The sequence below is a fragment of the Drosophila simulans genome, chromosome 3R, assembly GCF_016746395.2.
Source record: "Drosophila simulans strain w501 chromosome 3R, Prin_Dsim_3.1, whole genome shotgun sequence".
In the NCBI taxonomy this organism is placed as follows: domain Eukaryota; kingdom Metazoa; phylum Arthropoda; class Insecta; order Diptera; family Drosophilidae; genus Drosophila; species Drosophila simulans.
The window spans coordinates 25,621,154-25,641,122 of record NC_052523.2 but is presented as its reverse complement, the minus strand read 5'-3'; the positions used below and the strand labels follow the sequence as shown (position 1 = coordinate 25,641,122).

The 19,969-nt window shown below is 47.8% G+C and overlaps 2 protein-coding genes across 10 annotated transcripts; one reads left to right on the top strand and one right to left on the bottom strand.

Annotated features, from left to right (window-relative positions):
• The first annotated feature begins 10,450 nt into the window (after positions 1-10,450).
• Positions 10,451-14,726, top strand: LOC6730055 (protein TRC8 homolog). Of its 3 annotated transcripts, none has more exons than XM_044923176.1 (7): positions 10,451-11,556; positions 11,959-12,529; positions 12,740-13,280; positions 13,338-13,512; positions 13,581-13,894; positions 13,956-14,156; positions 14,225-14,726. In XM_044923176.1, the coding sequence occupies exons 1-7, from the start codon at positions 11,136-11,138 to the stop codon at positions 14,570-14,572; spliced, it is 2,571 nt and encodes an 856-aa protein (XP_044779111.1). In that variant the 5' UTR covers positions 10,451-11,135; the 3' UTR covers positions 14,573-14,726. The 3 variants fall into 3 exon arrangements, with proteins under 3 accessions (XP_044779111.1, XP_016036833.1, XP_016036832.1); XM_016174424.3 differs by having other exon boundaries at positions 10,452-11,556; positions 13,698-13,894; XM_016174423.3 differs by having other exon boundaries at positions 10,453-11,556; positions 13,713-13,894.
• A 232-nt stretch (positions 14,727-14,958) lies between these two features.
• Positions 14,959-19,464, bottom strand: LOC6730054 (F-box/LRR-repeat protein fbxl-1). 7 transcript variants are annotated; one of them, XM_016177766.3, is made up of 7 exons: positions 19,354-19,464; positions 18,419-18,692; positions 16,868-17,192; positions 16,197-16,815; positions 15,974-16,141; positions 15,703-15,906; positions 14,959-15,643 (listed from the first exon to the last, which is right to left on the bottom strand). In XM_016177766.3, the coding sequence occupies exons 2-7, from the start codon at positions 18,500-18,502 to the stop codon at positions 15,508-15,510; spliced, it is 1,536 nt and encodes a 511-aa protein (XP_016036827.1). In that variant the 5' UTR covers positions 18,503-18,692; positions 19,354-19,464; the 3' UTR covers positions 14,959-15,507. The 7 variants fall into 7 exon arrangements, with proteins under 7 accessions (XP_016036827.1, XP_016036829.1, XP_039150471.1 ...); XM_016177768.3 differs by having other exon boundaries at positions 18,419-18,656; XM_039294537.2 differs by having other exon boundaries at positions 18,419-18,652.
• Between the last annotated feature and the right edge of the window lie 505 nt (positions 19,465-19,969).

Here is a 19,969-nt window from a genome sequence, read left to right as displayed (position 1 = left end):
CCAAAAGCCGCCAACGATATTGGCCAAGGAAAATGTACAAAAAAATAAGGGGGAAAGATGCGAAATAAATAAGTAAGGTGGAGAGGAAAATAAAGTTGGGAAACTCTGAATACTCTGGGATTTCCAATGTGTATAGATAAATATAATAAATATATAAATTAACTTGATTAGTTGATGATTTATACACTATAAATTGATTTATGGCATATTGCATATATTTATAATACTTATATATCAAGGTATATAAGAGTTGGCTTTGGCATATCCTACTCCTTGAAAGGGTATTATCAAGGTGGACAAAGGATGCACTGGCAACTGGAGAGTCCACTGCGATTACTTTGCTATAATTCGTCGTCATCGCTGCTGCAACTGCAACAGCAACTGCAACTGCTGCAATTGTTGCTGCCCGGTGACATCGTCGCTGGGGTTTTATTGGCCACTTTTGGCCACATCAGCGACAACGATGAGACAGCCGAGTGCGCTTCCTGTCTCATGGCTCATAGCACATAGCCGTGGCATATATCCCCACCAGCACATATATATATATACATATATGTGTATTTATATATACATGCTGTATGCCGGACAACTTGCCATTATTATGCGCATGTTGCATTGCATTGTTGTTGCCGGATTTGTCAGCGATCCTCAAAGTGATAAAAATTGCTCGTAAATCCTTAACGAGTGGAACTAACACGCGCTGGCTGGCTGGCTTACTGGCTTACTAGCTCGAACTGGAGCCTTACTAAGTCGGGAGCAACTCCCCCGCATCCACATCCGCATCCGCACACCACATTTGTCTTTTTAGCGAGCTCCTAAAACAACAACATGCCAAGTGGAACAATGGCGATCCGCAGACTGAAATGGACGCGCTCATCTCTTGATCTGCATTGTTAGCGGCCAGCAGGAGCAACTTGGCCAGTACACTGAGAGAAATATGAGCAGAGGCTCTGCAGATGGAGCTACCAATAATAGGTAGGCATCCCCAATCTTTCCCAGTGCAGTGGCATCTGCAGCATTCCAATTCCATTGCGACTTTGGAAGCTCTTTGCATTCAAGAGTGCTCACACCAATCCACTGCTTTTGGCCAGTTTATGCATCACCAGGCACCAAATTGACTCCATTAAATTCCAATTGTGCCAATGTTTTCTGAAAAATGGGGCTGGGGAATCCAAAAAAACATATCCCAAGTGTTTGCTGATGCTTCGCTGCAACAATGTTGTGCAACTGGTGGCCGAAACAAGAAGTAGAAGCATTCTCGCCGTGTATTCAGCCATTTTAATTTCTTTATTACGGCATTTCCTTGTTATCAACTTGCTGTAGCCAGCGATAAGCCGCAATTAAGCCTTTATGTCCGCCCGATTAACGCTAATTTAAGAGCCCCACACAAGAAGCCAACGCAAAGCTACCACAGGTTAACGCTAACAAATCAGATCGAGACCATATGGCTTAACCAGACCAACCTTAACCAACCAATTAAAGATGCAAAAGACAAAGAGCCCGGTCCCAGCTGACAATAAAGCCAACAAATTTTCGTATTTAACGATCGCCAAATTAACATACATTTACACATCCCATCCACGTGAAGCGGGACAAACGAGTTTCCAACTCCCCGAGTCCGAGTGGCCGACCACCCAAATGGGGGATGTGGGGGGCAGTGGTGGTGCTGGCTTGGGGAAAAACTCCAAAATAGTAGCTAACAGTTCTGGGAAAATTAGTGAGTAGGAAATATAGATACTCTCCATTCACATTAGAAATATCTGAAAGATACTTAGAAGTACTTTAAAAAGTGCTGAAAACTATATGTAATGATTAATATATTCGTGTGATATACATAATACTTCAAGAAGACTAAGTAGTTATTATGCCACTCAGCTAGAAAGCAGCTGAAATGCCATCGTTGGCAAGAAAGGAGATTGGAGCAGCTGAAGGGAGGAGGAAGGGCCATTAGCTCCTCTATGCCTCACAAGTAGGTGTTGACAGTTCGGTATTATAATAACTACTTTAAAGCGGAGCTCCATAATTAATTGCCGGCGATTAATGGCAATGTTATCTAATCGCCTGACAAACGCCGCGGCATCAAGTCAACGGAACAAAAGCTCCATCCGTCGTCGACTTTTCGCTCGAGTTCAGATGAGTTCGACCATAGCAGCACGCCCCCTTGCGTTGGGGGCTGGGGGGCGTGGCGAGCGCCTGCTGTTTCTGCTTAATTTGCGAATAATTCGATCGACGGCTTGGGCTTGTGGCTACAGTGGCCACTGGCTAAGTGGGAAACTATTTACCATCAGTGGTTATCCAAAGCATGCTTACTTGTGGTTTCGTGTGATGCATTATTATTGGCATAATGCAAATGTTTGTTAGTAATTTATCAGCTCTGCTTACTTTCACCTAATGGCAATGTGGACTGCATTTCTCTACACACTCCTAACAAAAAATGAGATCGAGATCGGCTTCTTTGAAGCGCTTGTTGTGGTTGCACAAATCCTTTTAATACACGATGTCACATTCAGATCACTTATCCCGAACAACATTTGTATTTGCCCTCGTTTTCCGTCTGTTTGCCGCTGGCCTGTACTACATACCTTCCCCTCCCCGACCGCACTTTCACTTTCCCCCGCCGGCGGATAATTAATGTGCTGTGCGACCCGCGTTTTCCCTAAGTAGGGTGCTCTACACATCCCAAGTCCCCACCCGAAACATAACATAATTACGATGTTTCATTAACAGCATTAGCAGCGACGATATTTCACCCGATTCCCGAGCAGGATCCCTGCGCATCCCCGAGTGAAGTGGAGGTGTCCCACCTCGTTTGCCTCCTCCACTCGGGCTCTTGATTTATCGACACTAGGCCAGGATGGCTGGGATGCCCTCTTCCGTGGGTGGCAACTAGAGATGTGTCTGCTGTTTATAGATCATAAAAATAAGTATATATATTTAACCTTCAAGATATTATAAATTTGTGATATTAGAAAAAAACTCGATTCGAGAATTTTGATCTAAAAATCTAGCCAAGATTGAATCATGATCAGCATACTCAGATCGAGATCGAACCATTCTCAGATACTGATTACTGAAATCAAGAAGGTTCTTCTCATGAGAATAATGGATGCCACTAAGTATGTGTGTTGAGCACAGCCGATCTCGCTATTTTTCGTTCTCAATTTTACTAATATATATATTTACATATTTCATGTTGCATATATGATTTTTCGAACTCACGCACACATCGCTGATTCCCCCGACTGCGGAGTTATGGATTATTAATGCAATGGGTTGCAAACGGGCAGATGAGGCGGCATTGATCACTCTGCGCTGCCCCAAGTGTTTTCCTGTGATTTTCCCCCCACACACTGCTCTTTTCTTGAAGGGGCGGGGAAGGGGAGGGGGGTGTAGACCGACTAATGCAATCTCAAGTATGTGCGACACGCTGGCTGGGGCGACTGCAACATGTGGCCAAGTGGTGGGGCAGGCATGGCACTATGTATAGGCGGTGGCATAGGGAGATGCGCCGAATTTATGGGATGCGGCATAATGGCATGTTGCCATTGGCCTGATGCTCGCACGCATTTAAATGCCTCATAAAAGTTACACTTGAAAATTAATGAGCTGCGTTTTCAACATTCGGTGGCGCACAAAACAAAGTGACAACACTCGAATTGAGTTGTTTAAGGATCGCGGATTCGATTCGATTCAAGTGGAGTGGAGTGGAGCTGCAACTGCACCTCGATTTTCCCCCGATTTGGGCTGTCGCAGATCTGCCGAGATTTCGTTTAGTTGGCGCAATAAATTTTGTGGTTTAATGGGGCGGGCGTGGCGGCTCGACTCTGAAGTTTTCCACTTTGATATTCGAGCGTCTATTAACGAAAGCGTCGCGCTGCAGTTGAGCGGCCTTTTTTTGGCCCATTTTATAGGGCACACTTCCTTTTTTAATGCCCTCGCACCGCCCCAGCCTCTTAGCCCGCCATTAAAGTGACAAAAACTGACACTAATCATGCTCGGCTGCCCGCCAAAGGGTTGGACCCCCGCTCATTTTGGGGATCGGAGGAGTCCGCATTTTGTAGCGCTGTCATGTCGCCAGGCGGTTAGTAATTTATGTCTTAACACTTACAGATCGTTAGCCAAATGGGAAATGGGAGGGGGGAGAGGGGAGAGGGAAAAGGGGCGGCTCGGGAAAATAATAGGACTCGTTGGAAAGCGATCGCATGCAAAGCGGCCTAATTAGCTGATAAATATGAACAGATGTTGGGTGCTTAAGTTTAAAGTACTGCAAATCAATTTAGATATATTTGCATATTTATGTAAATTTTAATCAGTGTTGCCTTGGTATGCATCCATTTGCCTGAAGGATACAGATGTGTACCCACACTCAACCCACTTCCGAATCCGTATACGAATCCGTATCCCAATTCCTCATCCCAATCCCAGCCCGTGCCCAGATAGCCGGGCAATAGCGACACCATCGCTAAACGCAGCAAAGTAAATTGTTCGATTAATTGGATTTTAACAGCGACAAGTAGCCGCCAGGCAGGACAGCCGATGAGCCAATGAGCCAGCGAACAAAGGCAATAAAACCACAACGAGTTGTGGTGGGGGGGTTGGTGGGAGGTTTTCCTTGGGAGATGAAAAACCAGCAGCATTCCCAGGCAGCGGACATGAAATCGCGCTCGGCTGGGCGAAATAGAGATGAATTTACAGCTACAAATCGCTTGATCAGTCAACATTTTAGCCACGTCTAATTGTCAGTCAGTCAGGCGGACGGCAAAAACAGCAATGCCACTGGCAGCAGCAACATGCAACAAGCAGCAGCAACATCCACTGCAGCAGCAACATCCACTGCAGCAGCAGCAAAAAGAGGCCCCAAAGTTGAATTTTTATTGTTGTCACAGCAATTTCAATTGGTTCGATGAGCATTCCAGCCTTGCACGCGGCCAACTAGCGGAGCGATCGAGTGGGGCTCACAGCCACAAACAAAACGAAACACAAACAAAACCAGGTAAAATAAGAGACCCAAACTGGCTTAGACGAGAGTCGCTGGAGACACAGCTCCATCATCGATATTATGTCGCTGGCAGACGATTAATGATTGCCAAGGTGAAGATCTCATCGACAAGCGTTAGTCGCTGCTTTCAGCCACAGTCGGACATCGCTATGAAGGATTTGCCATAAATCAAATAACAACCTTAAATACATTTCATTTATATTAATTTAGTCTGCCACTGTCGATTTCAAGAAAGGTGACCCAGAACTGCAATCAATATTCATACTGAATATTTTGTCAACTGAATATCGATATTTAAATAGCATTATCTTAAAAGTATTTTATTATTAGTGCTACTCGTTTTTTTTTAAGATTTAATGACTATTGTCACCTTTAACGTCTTTCTCTGTTGCAGAAAGTTGACCCCGATCGCCATCATAACTCCATCTAATTGAAGCTCTTTATCATGACTACATCGTTTTAACTATATATTTCATTCCTAATTTGTCTAAGCCAAGTTCTACTGTGCTTGTTTTTTTTTGCCTGTTCTCAATGTCAGTGCGTCAGTTTGTCAGTCTGCCCGTTTGTCAGTTCGTCAGTCTGTCAGTGTCGCCGGGCCAAAGCGAGCAACGTCTCTCTCCTCAAACACTTGGTATTTATGCCAATTAGTATGAAATTTCTTACGTGCCCGCAGACAGTCGCAGTCGCAGATCCCAGATGCAGCTCCATGGCCCCAGATCTATAGCTCCATCTCCAACTCCAGATCCCGCTGCTCCTCCTGCTTCTGCTCCTGCTCCTGCTTCTGCTGCCATCCTCATATGTGAAGCCATCGGCTGCTTCCGCTCAAACTGGTCCAGTTTCGTTTCTCGATTTCACCCTAATGCCAGGCCAACATCTTATGGCTCTTATTGTCTCCGCGCGGACTTAGCGCCATTTTTGTCGCGCTTCTCTGACTTTGGCTAATCTGGGTGCTCAAATCGCCTCTGCCACTGGCATAAAAATGCAATTCAAATGCGCCACTATCTGCGATTGCCAGCTGGATGGCTGTTGGGTTTATAGTTCGATTTAATTAGGATGTGGCTTGGTCATCTTAAAATGATATGGTGCTAACTCTATAGCAACTTTATTGGTCCACCAAGTAGCTTGTAGTAGTTAGTGTATTATTGATATACTTACATCACAACTGCAGCCTTTCATTGCTAGTTAATCCTCTGGAGAATCCAACACGATGGCCTCCAGCTCTGTGAATAATGCAGCCCGTTTAGCTGCAGATTTTCCGCAGTCCGCTCCAATTAAGTTTTAGCCGCACCCATGCTGACTCCAGAGCAGCCAGACAAATTCGGAAAACAATTTTCCGCCCAGCAAGTGCGACTCGTTTGGTGGCTCTGCTCGTAATTGAGCAATTATTCATTCAAATGGATTGCCAATTCCGACGACCAGCCCCCAACATCTCTGGATACGCGATAGGATGCGGTACAAGGCGATCCAAAACGATCCAAAGCCATTCAATGCGATTCGATGCCAAAGAGCTTGGGGCCAATTTAGCGGATCGAACTGCAAGCTGCAAGCTGCAATTGCGATTGCAATTATAAAACAATCACTTGTCGGGATAGGCGGCTCCCGGTCGCCACCTTTAACGGCAGCCCATTACTTGCAGCAGGCGCAGCTCTCCAGGATCGGGTATCCAGCGATCGATCCCCTGCCTCCTCGGCTGCTGCTCCTTTTGTGCGGCGGCCACGCAAATTGTGCTTACTTAATAAGTCGTACAACCTGCTAATGTGAGCAATTTACCAAAGGAACGCGCTGCAGTTGCTTCTGGTTCCCCACTTGGGTACCCACTTGGATCCCCACTCGCATCCCCCCACTTTCCGAGCTCCACGCGCATGTGCAGCCTGCGATTGCAATCTGCGCAGAAGGAAGCCGCGTGTGTGAGTGCGCACAATAAAAAGGTGCGAGCTCGAAGAATTTATGGGCCAGCCATCCAGTCGATAAGCCGGGCGAAATAAATAAAATAAAATAAAATAAAATAAACAAAATAAAATAAACTAAGGGAGAAGAAGGAGCTGGCACGGCGCACCTAATTATTATAAATAAACCAATCGAACAATAAAGATCTGCTGGCCAACTTTCCGCGAAATGCGCACAGTGGCCATAAGAACTTAATCGCAAATGAGATTCCGGCCCCAGACCGCGTCCCAGAAGCGGAGCAACGCCATCGATATAACACAATCGATGATGAGGCTCCCAACTCCCGACTCTCAGCTCCCAACTCCACTCGATGCCATTCCATTGCTACCCCGAATCCCAAATCCGAATCCAGGCTAACAAGCCGTTTGATGGGGCAGCCAGTCGGCTGGATTAATCGCTGACACACGGCCGGGGGGAAACTTCTGGGCGGAACATGGAGGCAGCGGGTCCCAAAATGTCCAGGCTTACACTGAGAAAAAATACGAACACAACAACTTTAGCCTGACTAAAGCTCAATTTTATATACCTGCCCATAAATGTAGATTAAATTAATGACATGTAGCAGTTTCCTTTGTAATTCACCTTAAAATTATTTCTCAACCTTGAAAGTAATGCCCTTTTTCGCGCAGTGTTAGTCCTCGGGGCCGCAGATAAGGCGCTGACGTAGTTAAACATATTGTAATTGCTGCGATGCCCCGAAACGAGTTTCCATCCGACTCCAGCTCCAGCTCCATCCCCATCCCTATCCCCATCCTCTGGCCTGGTCCGGCAGTCTGGTCATTGTTTTGGAGTGGCTTCTGTATCGTCGCAGCATCAGATTACCACTCCATGTGCAGACAAAGGCGCAGCATCATCAGCATCAGCCAATAAATGGAAGGCGTCGTTGTCGTCTTCAACGGCATCCCGATACGCCAAACTCCACACCGCAGCCCGATCCTCTCCAGCGAGCAGCCACCATCCCCATCCCCATCCCCATCCTGCCGCGTCGCTGTCGTTACGGCCTTTGATTTTTGTGGATCAGGAGCTGCACAGTAGCCGTTCGATAATTTGCTATGGCATTCCAAGTGTATGTCTCCTTATCCGCATGTCAATCAAGCTCCTAATTATTCGCCGAATGCAAAAGATAATTGGGCCGTCGCTTTTTGGGCCCTCTGCTGCTGTTGCCAACTGGATTTGGACCCAAAGGCCATTGCGATATAACAAACGGGAAGCGTTCTGCATGGGTTCACTTATGACAAACTCAAAAATCTGATCCTTTCCCTCAGCTGCAAGTGGCATCCAATTAAGCCAAGGGGCACAAAAACAAAGGAAGTGGGCACAATCCGCAGATAATCCGGTGGCATATGCCTTCAGCTGGATGGAAACCAACAATAAGTATCTCGGACCATCAGAAGAGGTCTCAATATCGCCATTTACTGCGATTAAACTGGTGAGAAACTTAAAAGTCAACTGTAACAATTATTTGATAGCATTAACAACTTTATCACCCTGATGATTCGAGTTATAAACCTCTATTCATTGGATGTTATCTATAAAATGAAGTTTCCTTTCGCCAATTTCTGATACCCTACATACAAAGTATATTGGGCATAAAGATTTCTTTCCTATTCCATTTAGTAGGCTAAGAAAACTAAGAATCGCATTAACTGTTTAACATATTTACTACAAACTATATATAACACTAGTGGTATCTAGTGGATATCTGATATTCGCAGCTCAGATATCAAGACCGTTTTATCGGCAGCTAATTCATTTGGCGTCCCAGCAGGTTTCCAGCTGTCTATTTCTATATGATATCTGCGAGTGGTATTCACGCTGGGAACGCACTGCTCTGCGTTCATACCATCGCATATACATACATACATAGTTGGTGTTCCTGGCCACTTGGCTGCACTGGAAGAAATCAGCGTTGAGAGGGAATAGACGATTCAAAGTGCAGTTTCCTGCTAGACCAACTAAATTCTCGCTGTGCAGCTGCAAGTGCAATGAAATCACACGTAGACGGCTGAAATGAAACTGCGATTGGAGCCGCCGCCGTTGAAAAAGTGGGTCTAAGTCGGGGGTAAATCGCCGAGGAGCGGGGAATGGGAGACCATCGACACTTTGTACGTTGTTGTGTAAAACGATTGGCGCGTTAATCAACGTACAAATTTCCGACTTATATGGCCAGCGAATTAAATCGTTCCCCCGAGATCTTGGACTGGCCAACCAACCTGGCCAACAGCTCAGGCGTCCTCCTGACAGCTGCCGATTAGAACTGGAGCGATAAATTATACAATTGCCGTGCGTGAGACCCGCGAAGAGAGCGGATCCTGGATGCTTGGAGCCATCGAACTGGGCTCCCAGTATCCCAGCGATTCCCCCGGCTCATTGCGCTGACAATTACACTGATTACGTTGAATATATGAGGCCCATATTGGGCGGCCAGTGCCTCTGGGAGTGTTAGCTATTTGCCCGTCCCGCCAAAATGAAATTCAAATCGCCAGTGCGCACTTTGCAGCCCCACGAAGTATGCAACACAAAGCGCCAGCCCAAAACTTCTGAATTAGCGGGCTGAAAAGAAAGAATATTGACTATAATATATTAACAAAATGCAGTGTATTTATTTAGGCATGTATTTCATTTCTACTACTACAACTGAAGTACTGAAAAATCGACAAACATGCATTCCTCGACTGAGTAACTGGCTGTTGGTTTTGTTATGACCTGTGCAGTTTGTTTAAAATTCTTGTGGCGCGGCATGAAAAATCAATTATGTTAGTTGAACTTTCCTAGCTAAACGCTAAACAATTGCGCATAATTACGAGCGTTGCGTTGGGGACGAAACCAAAACGAAACCCAAATGCGGACTGCATCGCATTTGCCGTTGTCGTTGCCTCAATTTGTGCATTTGCATAGCAAAAAGGGTAGGGGATTGCGGAGTGGGGCGTCTTCCAGGCGCTGTGTGCCACAAACAAGAAAGCACAACAATTAAGGTGGCAAATGGCAAAAGTTAATGGCCGAACAATTGAGGAAATTCACGTAAATGACTTCGGGGCCCTGCGGATACGGATTGGAATTGGGCGCATTCGCAAGAATGCAGGAAATGTTCGCTTTTAGAACTAGAAACTGCGGGCATTTCGGGAAATATGAGCAGAGGAAATGTTTTCAGGGGTTCGCTCGTTTCTCTGTAAGCATAATGTTAAATGAAATACCGTGCTTCATCAAGTATTCTAGCTTGATAGTTTTTGCTTTTTGGATTCAGAGCAAATTTAAATTTCGCAGACAGCGCGCCAAGCTAACAGCAGCACTAGTCAACACTGGACATATCAGTTAACATCTCTGTTAACGCCAGCGTAGGCTTTACATTGAGTAAATGTAAAACTGTAATTATCGTTAGAAACTAAAAAGTAAATGTAGTTAAAAGTTTTAAAAATAACTAAAGCAACAAATAGTAACATAATTGCTACCTAAACCTCAATCGATTTCAAGTTAAAGTAAACTCTGCCGAATAGTGTCTCTCTATAGCACACAGAAGGCTAGACCAGACCCGTTAGAAAGTAGTTTTTGGACAGAATACCTAAAATTACCAGTACCCCAGACCGACACGCAGCAACGCGCGCATCTTCGCTTCTGCGAATTTTAAAAAGCGAAGGCAGAGGGAATTTTAAGAAGCGCGCCACATTATCAGCTGGCCGCGACAATCGATAGTCGTGCGAAAGCAGGGCCGCGGAGCAGCACTGGCGACCGTAGCGATAGGCAGCAGCGCCAATCGATAGCTGGGTCGCAGAAGGAGGAGGAGAAGCAGAGGAGAAAAACAAAAACCAATTGTGAAAAGTGTAAAGTTTAGAGCGCAGCGCAATTGTGAGGCCAAAAGCGGAGCACAAACGAGCAGCCTGCCGCAACGAAACCAAGCAGATAGCAGCACCCTTTTTCCACGACGCGCCAGCGGGAATTTGCACCTGCTGCGGGCGAACTCACACACACGCACCCACACACTCACACCTCGCGGGCAGCCAAATCGTCATTCTCGACTATTTTTTTGTTTTTTTGCGAAATCCAAGACGAAGGCGAATCCACAACAAATGCAGATTGGAGCTCGATTGGCTAGCGATTAGTGCCTAGTCACGCGGGATCAGCAAAGCAAAGCGAGGAGGCCAAAAGCCCGGAGAAGGATACGGCATACGGTTACGGATACAGATAGGGAGCCATGTCCGTGCGGACGAAGGTTCTCGGCCTGGTGGACGTGATGATGCGCGTGCCACCGGTGATGGTCATGGATGAGATACTGAAGATGGAAATGGGCATGCACTCGTGGCTCTATCCGGACAAGGACAAGGCCAGTGGCGCACTGGATCCGCCCACGGAAGCGCCAGCGGTGCCATCCAGCCAGGATCCGTTCGCCAGCATCAAGGAGTTCTTCGGACTCGGCGCCGGCGACGCCATCTCCCACATGACCTCCTCCGCCCAATCTGTGCTGGAACAGAGCATCGAGGACGCCTCCCAGACGGCAAAAACGAACGGCGTGCTCAGCTCCGGCTTCAACTCGCTGATGAACGAGCTGTCCAAGGACCAAACGCTGGCGGATGTGCTCAGCATCACCACGGTCAAGTTCGTGCTCTGCGTGTTCGGTGAGTCATCTGCAGGGGTTACTTTGCCTCGCCAAGGGCACATAGAACCGTTCTGGGAACGCTTTCACCAAGGATTAGTGCCCAGTTACTTAGAAAATAACTTAGATATGAGTAGAATTGAGATAACAAGTAATCGCAGAATCGAATGTAATGCTTACTCAAGCAAAAAGGCCAAGTATTTATATGAATGAATAGTTAGTTACCCCTTAAAAAGCGTGAATTGCTAGCTTGAGCATTCCCATCGAACCCAAAACGTAAACACAGGCAATTAAGTTATTTCGAGTTCATTGTTTCCGACCTGCTGACGAAATCATCCAGAATTCCAAGGGCCGCTTATCGGGCGCACTTTGAACGCCAGCGAAACGTAGATATACCTGACTCACAATCTGTGTGCTTTTGCAGCTTTCCTGTCCGCCGCGTGCATCTTCATGCTCTGGACCCGGCATCTGGTGATGGTCTACATGTTCCTCACCTCGCTGGGCCTCACCTTCCTGTCCTACTGGTCGAACGTGAGTGCGCTGGCGCTGATGGAGCGGAGTCCCAGCATGCTGGAGGACCTCATGTCGCTGAACACCACGAAGCTGCTGGACTCGGGCGGCGTGGTCATGTCGCTGGCGCCGCATCTGATGGCCCAGTGGTTCATGGGCATGCTGTTCGCCTACATCCACCTGGGACCGAGGTTCGAGAATGTCCAGAGATCGATGCCCATCATCTTCGCTAGTCCAATTCTGTTGGCCATGCTGCCGCTGCCGGCGAAGGTGGTGCAACACCTGCCCGTGGTGGCCGCTTTCACGCCCATCATCCTCACGAAGATCACGCTGATGCAGAGCGCCATGGAGGCCAGTCGCACGGTCTACAACGGATACCAGTACGCCATGAACTTTGTGTCCAACTTTGGACTGTCGGCGCTCATGGAAAACGAATGGCAGAGGCTCAATGTGCCCAACGTTCTGAGGGTTTTTTGGACCATCAGGTGGGTTTCGTTTCCGAAGCGGTTCATTAATTTATGTTAATCATGCACGTGGAACATTCTAATTCTCGCATTTGAAGCGTTAATGTGTCAATGGAACAAGGCCATCAATCACATTTTATGTCCATTTGGATCTTCTGTTATTAATGGCCGAAGCAAACAGATTAACTGGTTTAAGTGCATAATGATCGAATAGAACACCTTGCTTTTCAGAATAATCCAAGGAGGCTATGCCCTGGCCACGACGGAATCGGATGAGCCCCTGGATCTAATGACGGCCACACAGAAGCTGCTCGTCGACGGCTGTGAGACCCTAACGGCGGTGCTGGGCATGACGGGCGTCATTTCGATGATCTGCCACTACATCGGACGCGGCTTCCAGTGGTACCTGCTCACCTACGACAACGACGAGGAGAAGTCGCTGGGCACTGTCTCCGCAGTGCTCTTCTACATCCTCGCTCTGCAGACGGGCCTGACCTCGCTGTCGCCGGACAAGCGCTTCATTCGGCTATGCCGCAATCTGTGCCTGCTGATGACCGCTCTGCTGCACTTCCTGCACAACATCGTGTCGCCCATCTTGATGTCGCTCAGTGCGGCAAGGAATCCCTCGCGGAAGCGCCATGTGCGCGCCCTCTCCGTCTGCGCGTTCCTCGTGGTGATGCCGGTGTCCCTGCTCTACTACCTCTGGTCGCAGCGATCCATCTCCACCTGGCTGCTGGCGGTTACCGCCTTCTCCGTGGAGGTCATCGTCAAGGTGCGTGCGAATGCGATTTGTCCGCTTCAGGAGCTATATCTTTTACTTCTACCGCAGGTTCTCGTTTCGCTGGCCACCTACACGCTCTTCCTGCTGGACGCGCGGCGGCAGTTCTTCTGGGAGAAGCTCGACGACTACCTGTACTATGTGCGCGCGTTCGGCAACTCGGTGGAGTTCTGCTTCGGCATCCTGCTGTTCATCAACGGTGCTTGGATTCTGGTCTTCGAGTCTGGTAAGTTGGCGCGCAGCGTGTCCCGTCCTTGTTACATTAACACATGAGTAAGCGCGAGTGTCCATCAGCGCATTTCATTGGCATCGGATCTGTCCATTTCGTACGCGTCCAGCTTTTCTGTTCTATGTGTGCATGTAATATTTTTATTTGGTTGATTTTGTGTACCGATAACTATAACTTGATAGCCCAAAATGCTACAGGCGGCGCCATCAGAGCGATCATGATGTGCATCCACGCCTACTTCAATATCTGGTGCGAGGCACGGGCGGGCTGGTCGGTCTTCATGAAGCGGCGTTCGGCGGTGCACAAGATCTCAGCCCTACCAGAGGCAACTCCTGCCCAGCTGCAGGCATTCGACGATGTCTGCGCCATCTGCTATCAGGTGCGTATTGTATCCATTGTATGTAGCATTCCACGTGACTCAACTATCGTTTTGTATACAGGAAATGTATTCCGCCAAGATCACGCGGTGTCGCCACTTCTTCCACGGCGTCTGCCTGCGCAAGTGGCTGTACGTCCAGGATCGTTGCCCCCTGTGCCACGAGATCATGATGTACACGGACAAGGCGGATGAGAATGCGCCGGAGGCGGAGCCAGCGGCAGCTGCCCAGGCCGAGCAGCCGATACGGATATACCCGCGAGACGTGAGTATCAAATGGGGATTCCTGTTCGTTAGCTTCAATGTACACCTATCTATCCTTTGAATTTGCAGGACGGCAACAACGCAGCTGCGCCGCGACGCTCTCCGGAGCGCGCTCCAGTCGAAGCATCAGAACAGGCGGCCGCCAGCAGCTCCTCCAGCGCAGCGGCGACGATCGGAGCGGAGGCAGTGTCGGCCATCGTGGAGTCCGCAGCGGCTGTGGGCGAGGCACGTTCGCTGGTCAGCGTAGCCAGCAGCAGCGCCACCCACCGAATCAGCGCCAGCGGGAGCAGCGACAGCAGCTACATGTCCGCATCCGCCCAGCCGCCGCCGCCGACGGCCACCTCGGCTGCTGCTGTGGCCACGGCGGCGGCCAGCAACACGACGCACATGTTCCGGATGTCGCAGGACCAGCAGTAGTCGCATATATAGGATAGGATAGGACCGAATCGGTTCGGATCGGACGGAACGGGAGCGCTCGGCGTACCTTGTGTTTCTTATATATACCTTACTACTTGGAAACGTTCTGTGTGTTGTTAGTGTACTTATGTATAAATGCAAATCTTCGTAACGACCCAAGACTTCTCTATTCCCCCTGCCCAAAGAGCAATCTATCCCCAACACACCAGCACACCAACACCCAGCACTCGACCACAGCACCCACCTTCGATCCGATAGGCGATCCGTCATAGGCACAGACATTACGTATGTATAACTCACGCAGCCATGCTTAACTAAATTATATACCATGCATATAATAGCTGATCGGTAATGAGACGATAATTGAAACGGAGATGATCTACACATGTACGTTAAGTTTATGGTAAAAAGTTGATCCAAAAATGTTGAAACACACACAAAAAAAATTAGCCCTAAGTTTGCAATGGATGAGAGCAATGTAAAAATCATCAGCAAAACGCTAAAACGCAAAAACGATAAACATTTTATGTGGTGAAGTCTGAAAATGATTTAATCAAGTTACCAAGTAAATCTAGTTAAAAACAAAACACGAATCAACGCTGATTGAAATGATTAAAAACCGAGAGCAAGGCGAAAAGTTGCGTTGTATAATTTTGTAATGTAAAAATAACTTGTATAAGCAAATCCTTGTTTTGTTTTTATTTTAATTACCTATATACGTTTATTTAGATTTAAAGTAATTAAACGAAAGAAGCGGAAAATACAGAAAACATTAAAAAACAGTCTAAAACACACAGAAACATTGCCTCTCCTGCCCCTTTGGTGGGTGAATCCCTACCAGAGCTCTGCAATCGGGTAAGTGCACAAAGATTACTTCAAAATCTACCCATCCTCTCTTGCCTTTCAGTGCTGAAACTCCAAGCCACTCCAACTGCTTAGTTGAAAATCAAATCGTTGTAGTTGCGGAGCAGGTGGTACGGAGACACCCGGCAGCAGGTGGTGGTGCGCACCACGGTGATGCGATCCGCACGCTCGAAGTTGGCCTTGACCGTCTCATAGTAGCGACCATCGCTGGAAGCGAAATACTGATGTAAATCCTGCATAGAAATAGGAGTCCAATGTAGACCCACCTGAGCACCATGCAGCGCAGCTTGAGGCACTTGACGCGCAGAATATCGATGGCCTTCTGGCTCTTGTCGGAGAAGCGCAGGTTGTCCGGATCCCAGCGCAGCTCCAGGCGCTCCAAGTTGCCGCAGTTCGAGGCGATGGTGTCCATCAGCTGGTCCACGTGGATGTTGACGCCCAGCTTCTCCGCGGTGCCCATGACAATGATCCTGCAGGGTAAGTTTATAAGCTCATAAGAACGTCTCCTTTCATTTGATGACCAATAGAATCGCCTACTTGCAGTTGCCCAGCAGGGGCAGGATGCTCATCCACAGCTGGTCGGTGATGTGGGGCATGCCCGAGAGGCAGCAGGCGCTCAGCTGGTGACCCTGGCGCTGAATGAACTTGAGCAGCCCCTCATCCGAGATGTTGTCCGAGGAGTCCAGGTCCAGGGAAATGAGCGACCTAAAGCATATTGCTATCGGAGTGTTTACATAGAGGAGCTACTGTTTCAGCTCACCTGGTGGTGCCCGATTCCATCCACTGTTTCAGAACGCCGTCGTTAAAGCCATTGATCTGGCCGGCTGAGAGGAACTTCAGGCTGGGGATCCTGGTCAGCATGTCCACGAGGCACTCGGGCGAGAGATCGGTGGCCGTGATGTCCAGCTCCTGCAGGGCGCACTTGTCCCACTCGGCCTGCATCACGAACTCGGACTTCAGGCTGGTGCCGTTCATGAGCAGGCAGGTGAGGCGCTTGGAGCGCTGGATCAGGGTCTTCAGGGTGGAGCCGGTCACTTTGTTGCAGAAGTTGACGGCCAGGCACTCCAGCTGGATGCAGTTGGAGCTGAAGGCGTCGATGTGCGAGTCGTCGATGAAGTTGATGCCGTACAGGTTGATCACGCGCAGATTGGGCGTGGCCGACTTGAGCTTGTGCACGTTGATCACCTCGTAGATCTCCTCCTCCTCCTCCTCGCACTTCTCGTACGTGCCGATCAGATGCAGCACCTCCAGGCCGTTGATGAAGTTGTAGATCTTGCGCATGAAGCCCTCCATGAAGATCACCTCCGAGAGGCAGACGCACATGTAGCGCAGCTTGGTGGGAAAGGCCTGCATCTCGCTGAAGTCGTGCAGCTGCATGGCTACGAAGTACAGACACTCTAGAGTTTAAGCCGGATGCGGAGTTTAACCCACCTGTGGAGAAGTCCAGCAGCATGTGGGTCAGATTGGGGCACTTGGCGGACAGCTCGTGGAGCACCGTGTGCGTGATCAGCTCGATGGGCAGCTCGATGTAGCGCAGCGTCGGCCCGAATCTCACCGAGATCAGCTGCAGCAGCATCTCCAGCGAGCCCACGTGCAGTCCGGAGACCTCCGGCCGCAGGCTCACGTTCTTCCACAGTCGCGTGTCGTAGGCAATCTGGCGCCATCGTCGGCAAATCCTGGCCAGGCGGCAGATCTCGCGGTGCGACAGATACGAGAAGATGTGCAGCAGCACCTTGTCCGGCAGCTTCTCAATGGTCTGCGGATGAGAGTCACGATATAAAGTAGATCTAAATGATTCAAATATGATCTCTAAATGGAACTAAACATTTGAGTGGGTGCATAAAACGGACAGATCGGAATAGTTGAGTGCGAATGTGGTGCTATATATTCTACGGGTGAGTGATTCTACAGATACTCTCTCTTATGCTCTCCCAGTTTCGAGTGATCTGAGTGGGTTCCCTTGGTCATATCCCAATGCCCAACATCGTACCGTATCGGCGAAGGGACTGCGAACTGTGCCGTCGGAGAGGTAGACCTGCGAGGCCTCCACGGCCAGCTGACCCCAGATATCGGTGGATATATCCATGGCTGGGTGTGGATGTTTCGGAACCACTTGCTTATATAAAATATAGCTATATAGCAAACTACGCGTGCTCTGCCTGCGAGCCGAGAATATCCGTCGTATCGAGCTACTTTCGCGCTACTGCGAGCCGCATTCCCATCGACGTGCCATCGGAATCTCCAAAGATCCGCCAGGCAGTAGTGGACTCAAGAGAACCCTAGGCGTATTTATAGACCAGCGCCAGTAACGAGAGCACTGCCACCTCGCATCACTCTATCACTCTACTTTCGGATGCATCAGCTGTGCTGTTCACGGGCGCCCCACCACTCACGCACTCTCTAAAAATCAGCAGCACCACTAGAACCGCCAGCACCACCCACCCGGCGGTGCACGTGGAGAAACATTGCTGATGTGGTGATAATCGCTGCCAAACCTATTACGATTCTCTAGAGATTCAAAATCATTAGTAAGCTGTCTAAAAGTATCTCCAGATATTTTACTAAAAGTATCTGAAAGTGCTTAGTACCTATTAAATCCGTACTATGGTGTCTAAAAGTATGCAACACCTTTTATAGGTAGGGATAACCAATAGATTCATCTTCAGCTATTTCACTATCTTCTACTTCTTAGATACTTTTAGAAGCATCTGAAAGTGCCTCTGTTTTCAGAGGAATAAACTTCTGTGCTTCATCCCTTAGAGCCTACTTTAAGATACATTTCCGCACAGCTTTCTTTTGCATACTATATTTAATAGTAATAATTGCTTTCGAACCCCTTTTACTTTCTCAGTGCACGATGTTTGTTCCCAAGAATTCTATATATATACGCCATCGCTCGTCTGTCTGGCTTTGTTTTGTTTACTACATCTATAGCTATATCTATATCTACACATGTGTATGTTTTATGTACAGGGTACTCACCAGTCGGGTCTTCACCACACCCGAGTCGTGGAGTCCGATGGCCTGCGAGGAGGTTTGCGCTGCCAAAACATTCCAATTATCCATGGTGGGCACTGCGCTCTAGTTCGCGATTTGGATTGGGATCAGCCGGAAAGCTGAAGGTGTTCGCTGTTTCAGCTGTACACTGTATGTATGTCTGTATGTTCTGTTTCTGGATCCGTCCGCTTCTATCTATGAATCCATGTATCTATGTATCTAACTAAGGGAGGAGATGTGCCGGCTATACTAGTATGTGCTATAGATACAAGCATACATACTATGAGATACATTCATTCATGAGCTAAACTATTTCTGCAAGGCTTTCCCAATTAGTCACACTGAATTTTAGGCATTTTAAACTAATTGTTATTTAGAAATTAGTATAGAAGCAGCTAAGTTAATTTATTACCACATTTTGGAGCACATTTATAGGAAATCTATATTCAGTTGTCTATTAGTTAGTAAGCATATTAAGTAAGCAAGCAAAAGAGGTTACTTAAAACTTAGTTTTTACTATGTTTATTACCCATTTGATTAGTTGATCAAACGAAATTGTTAGACACTTTCTACAAATAAACGAGTGCGAGAAGGAAAGCGATTAATTAATTAATTACTTGATGCCCGCAGGCGATTAAAATAGCAAATTCACAATTATGCAAACTCAGTGAACACACATTGTTCACTTGCGACTTTTGCCTTTTGATTTTATGGGGGAGGGGGGAGAAGAGGGGCGTCACATCACAATTTGTTCACCCTTCGCCCGATTTATTAATAGTTTTCCCTCAGCTGGTGGATCTGGTGGAAAACTGTTGGGGTTGCAAGTGCAACGCGGAAAATGTAGTTTCGCAACTTTCGTTGCAAGTTGCAATCACTGGGGAAATTCACTTGGCAAATTCACTTATTCTGTGGCAAATTACTGGCAAACTGGATTGCAAAATTCCGGCGGAAATCGACGGATTCGGCGGCTTTACATGGGCGACTGCTCCGCGTTCTCGACGGCTCCACAACTCTGAGAAAACTGAGAAAATCAGGCGTCCGCGGAAAATGGTTTATGCCAAAATTCACTCGGCTAGTTGATCGCACTACATGCGGAGTACATGGGCACATGGGCATCTGGGGATGTGGGCATCCGTGGCTATGGAGGGGTTATTCGGGCGATCTCTGCGAGTGCAGGCGTCATTTGCTTTTCCCATGGCGAGCGGCCAACAGAGGGGCGGTTGCCCAGGGGGCGTGGCCCATCGTTGGCAAACAGAAATTATAAGTGCCGTTGTTTCGTACAAAATATCACTTCCTATGATTTGAATACTGGATTTAATTCAAAAAATCAGCATGAGAAGCAGAAACCTATTATATCATCTTCGATTTTGATGATAGTTGTGTTTTTTAACTTGAATAGTTTTAGTTAATAGCTAAGTATTTGCAATTTAAGTTTGCAAATAAGCATTAGAAATAGTTCCTAGTAATCAGATTAAACTGCTTACTACATGTAATTTGATTAGAAATTGGAAAAACCTTATCAGTTTCATGCACACA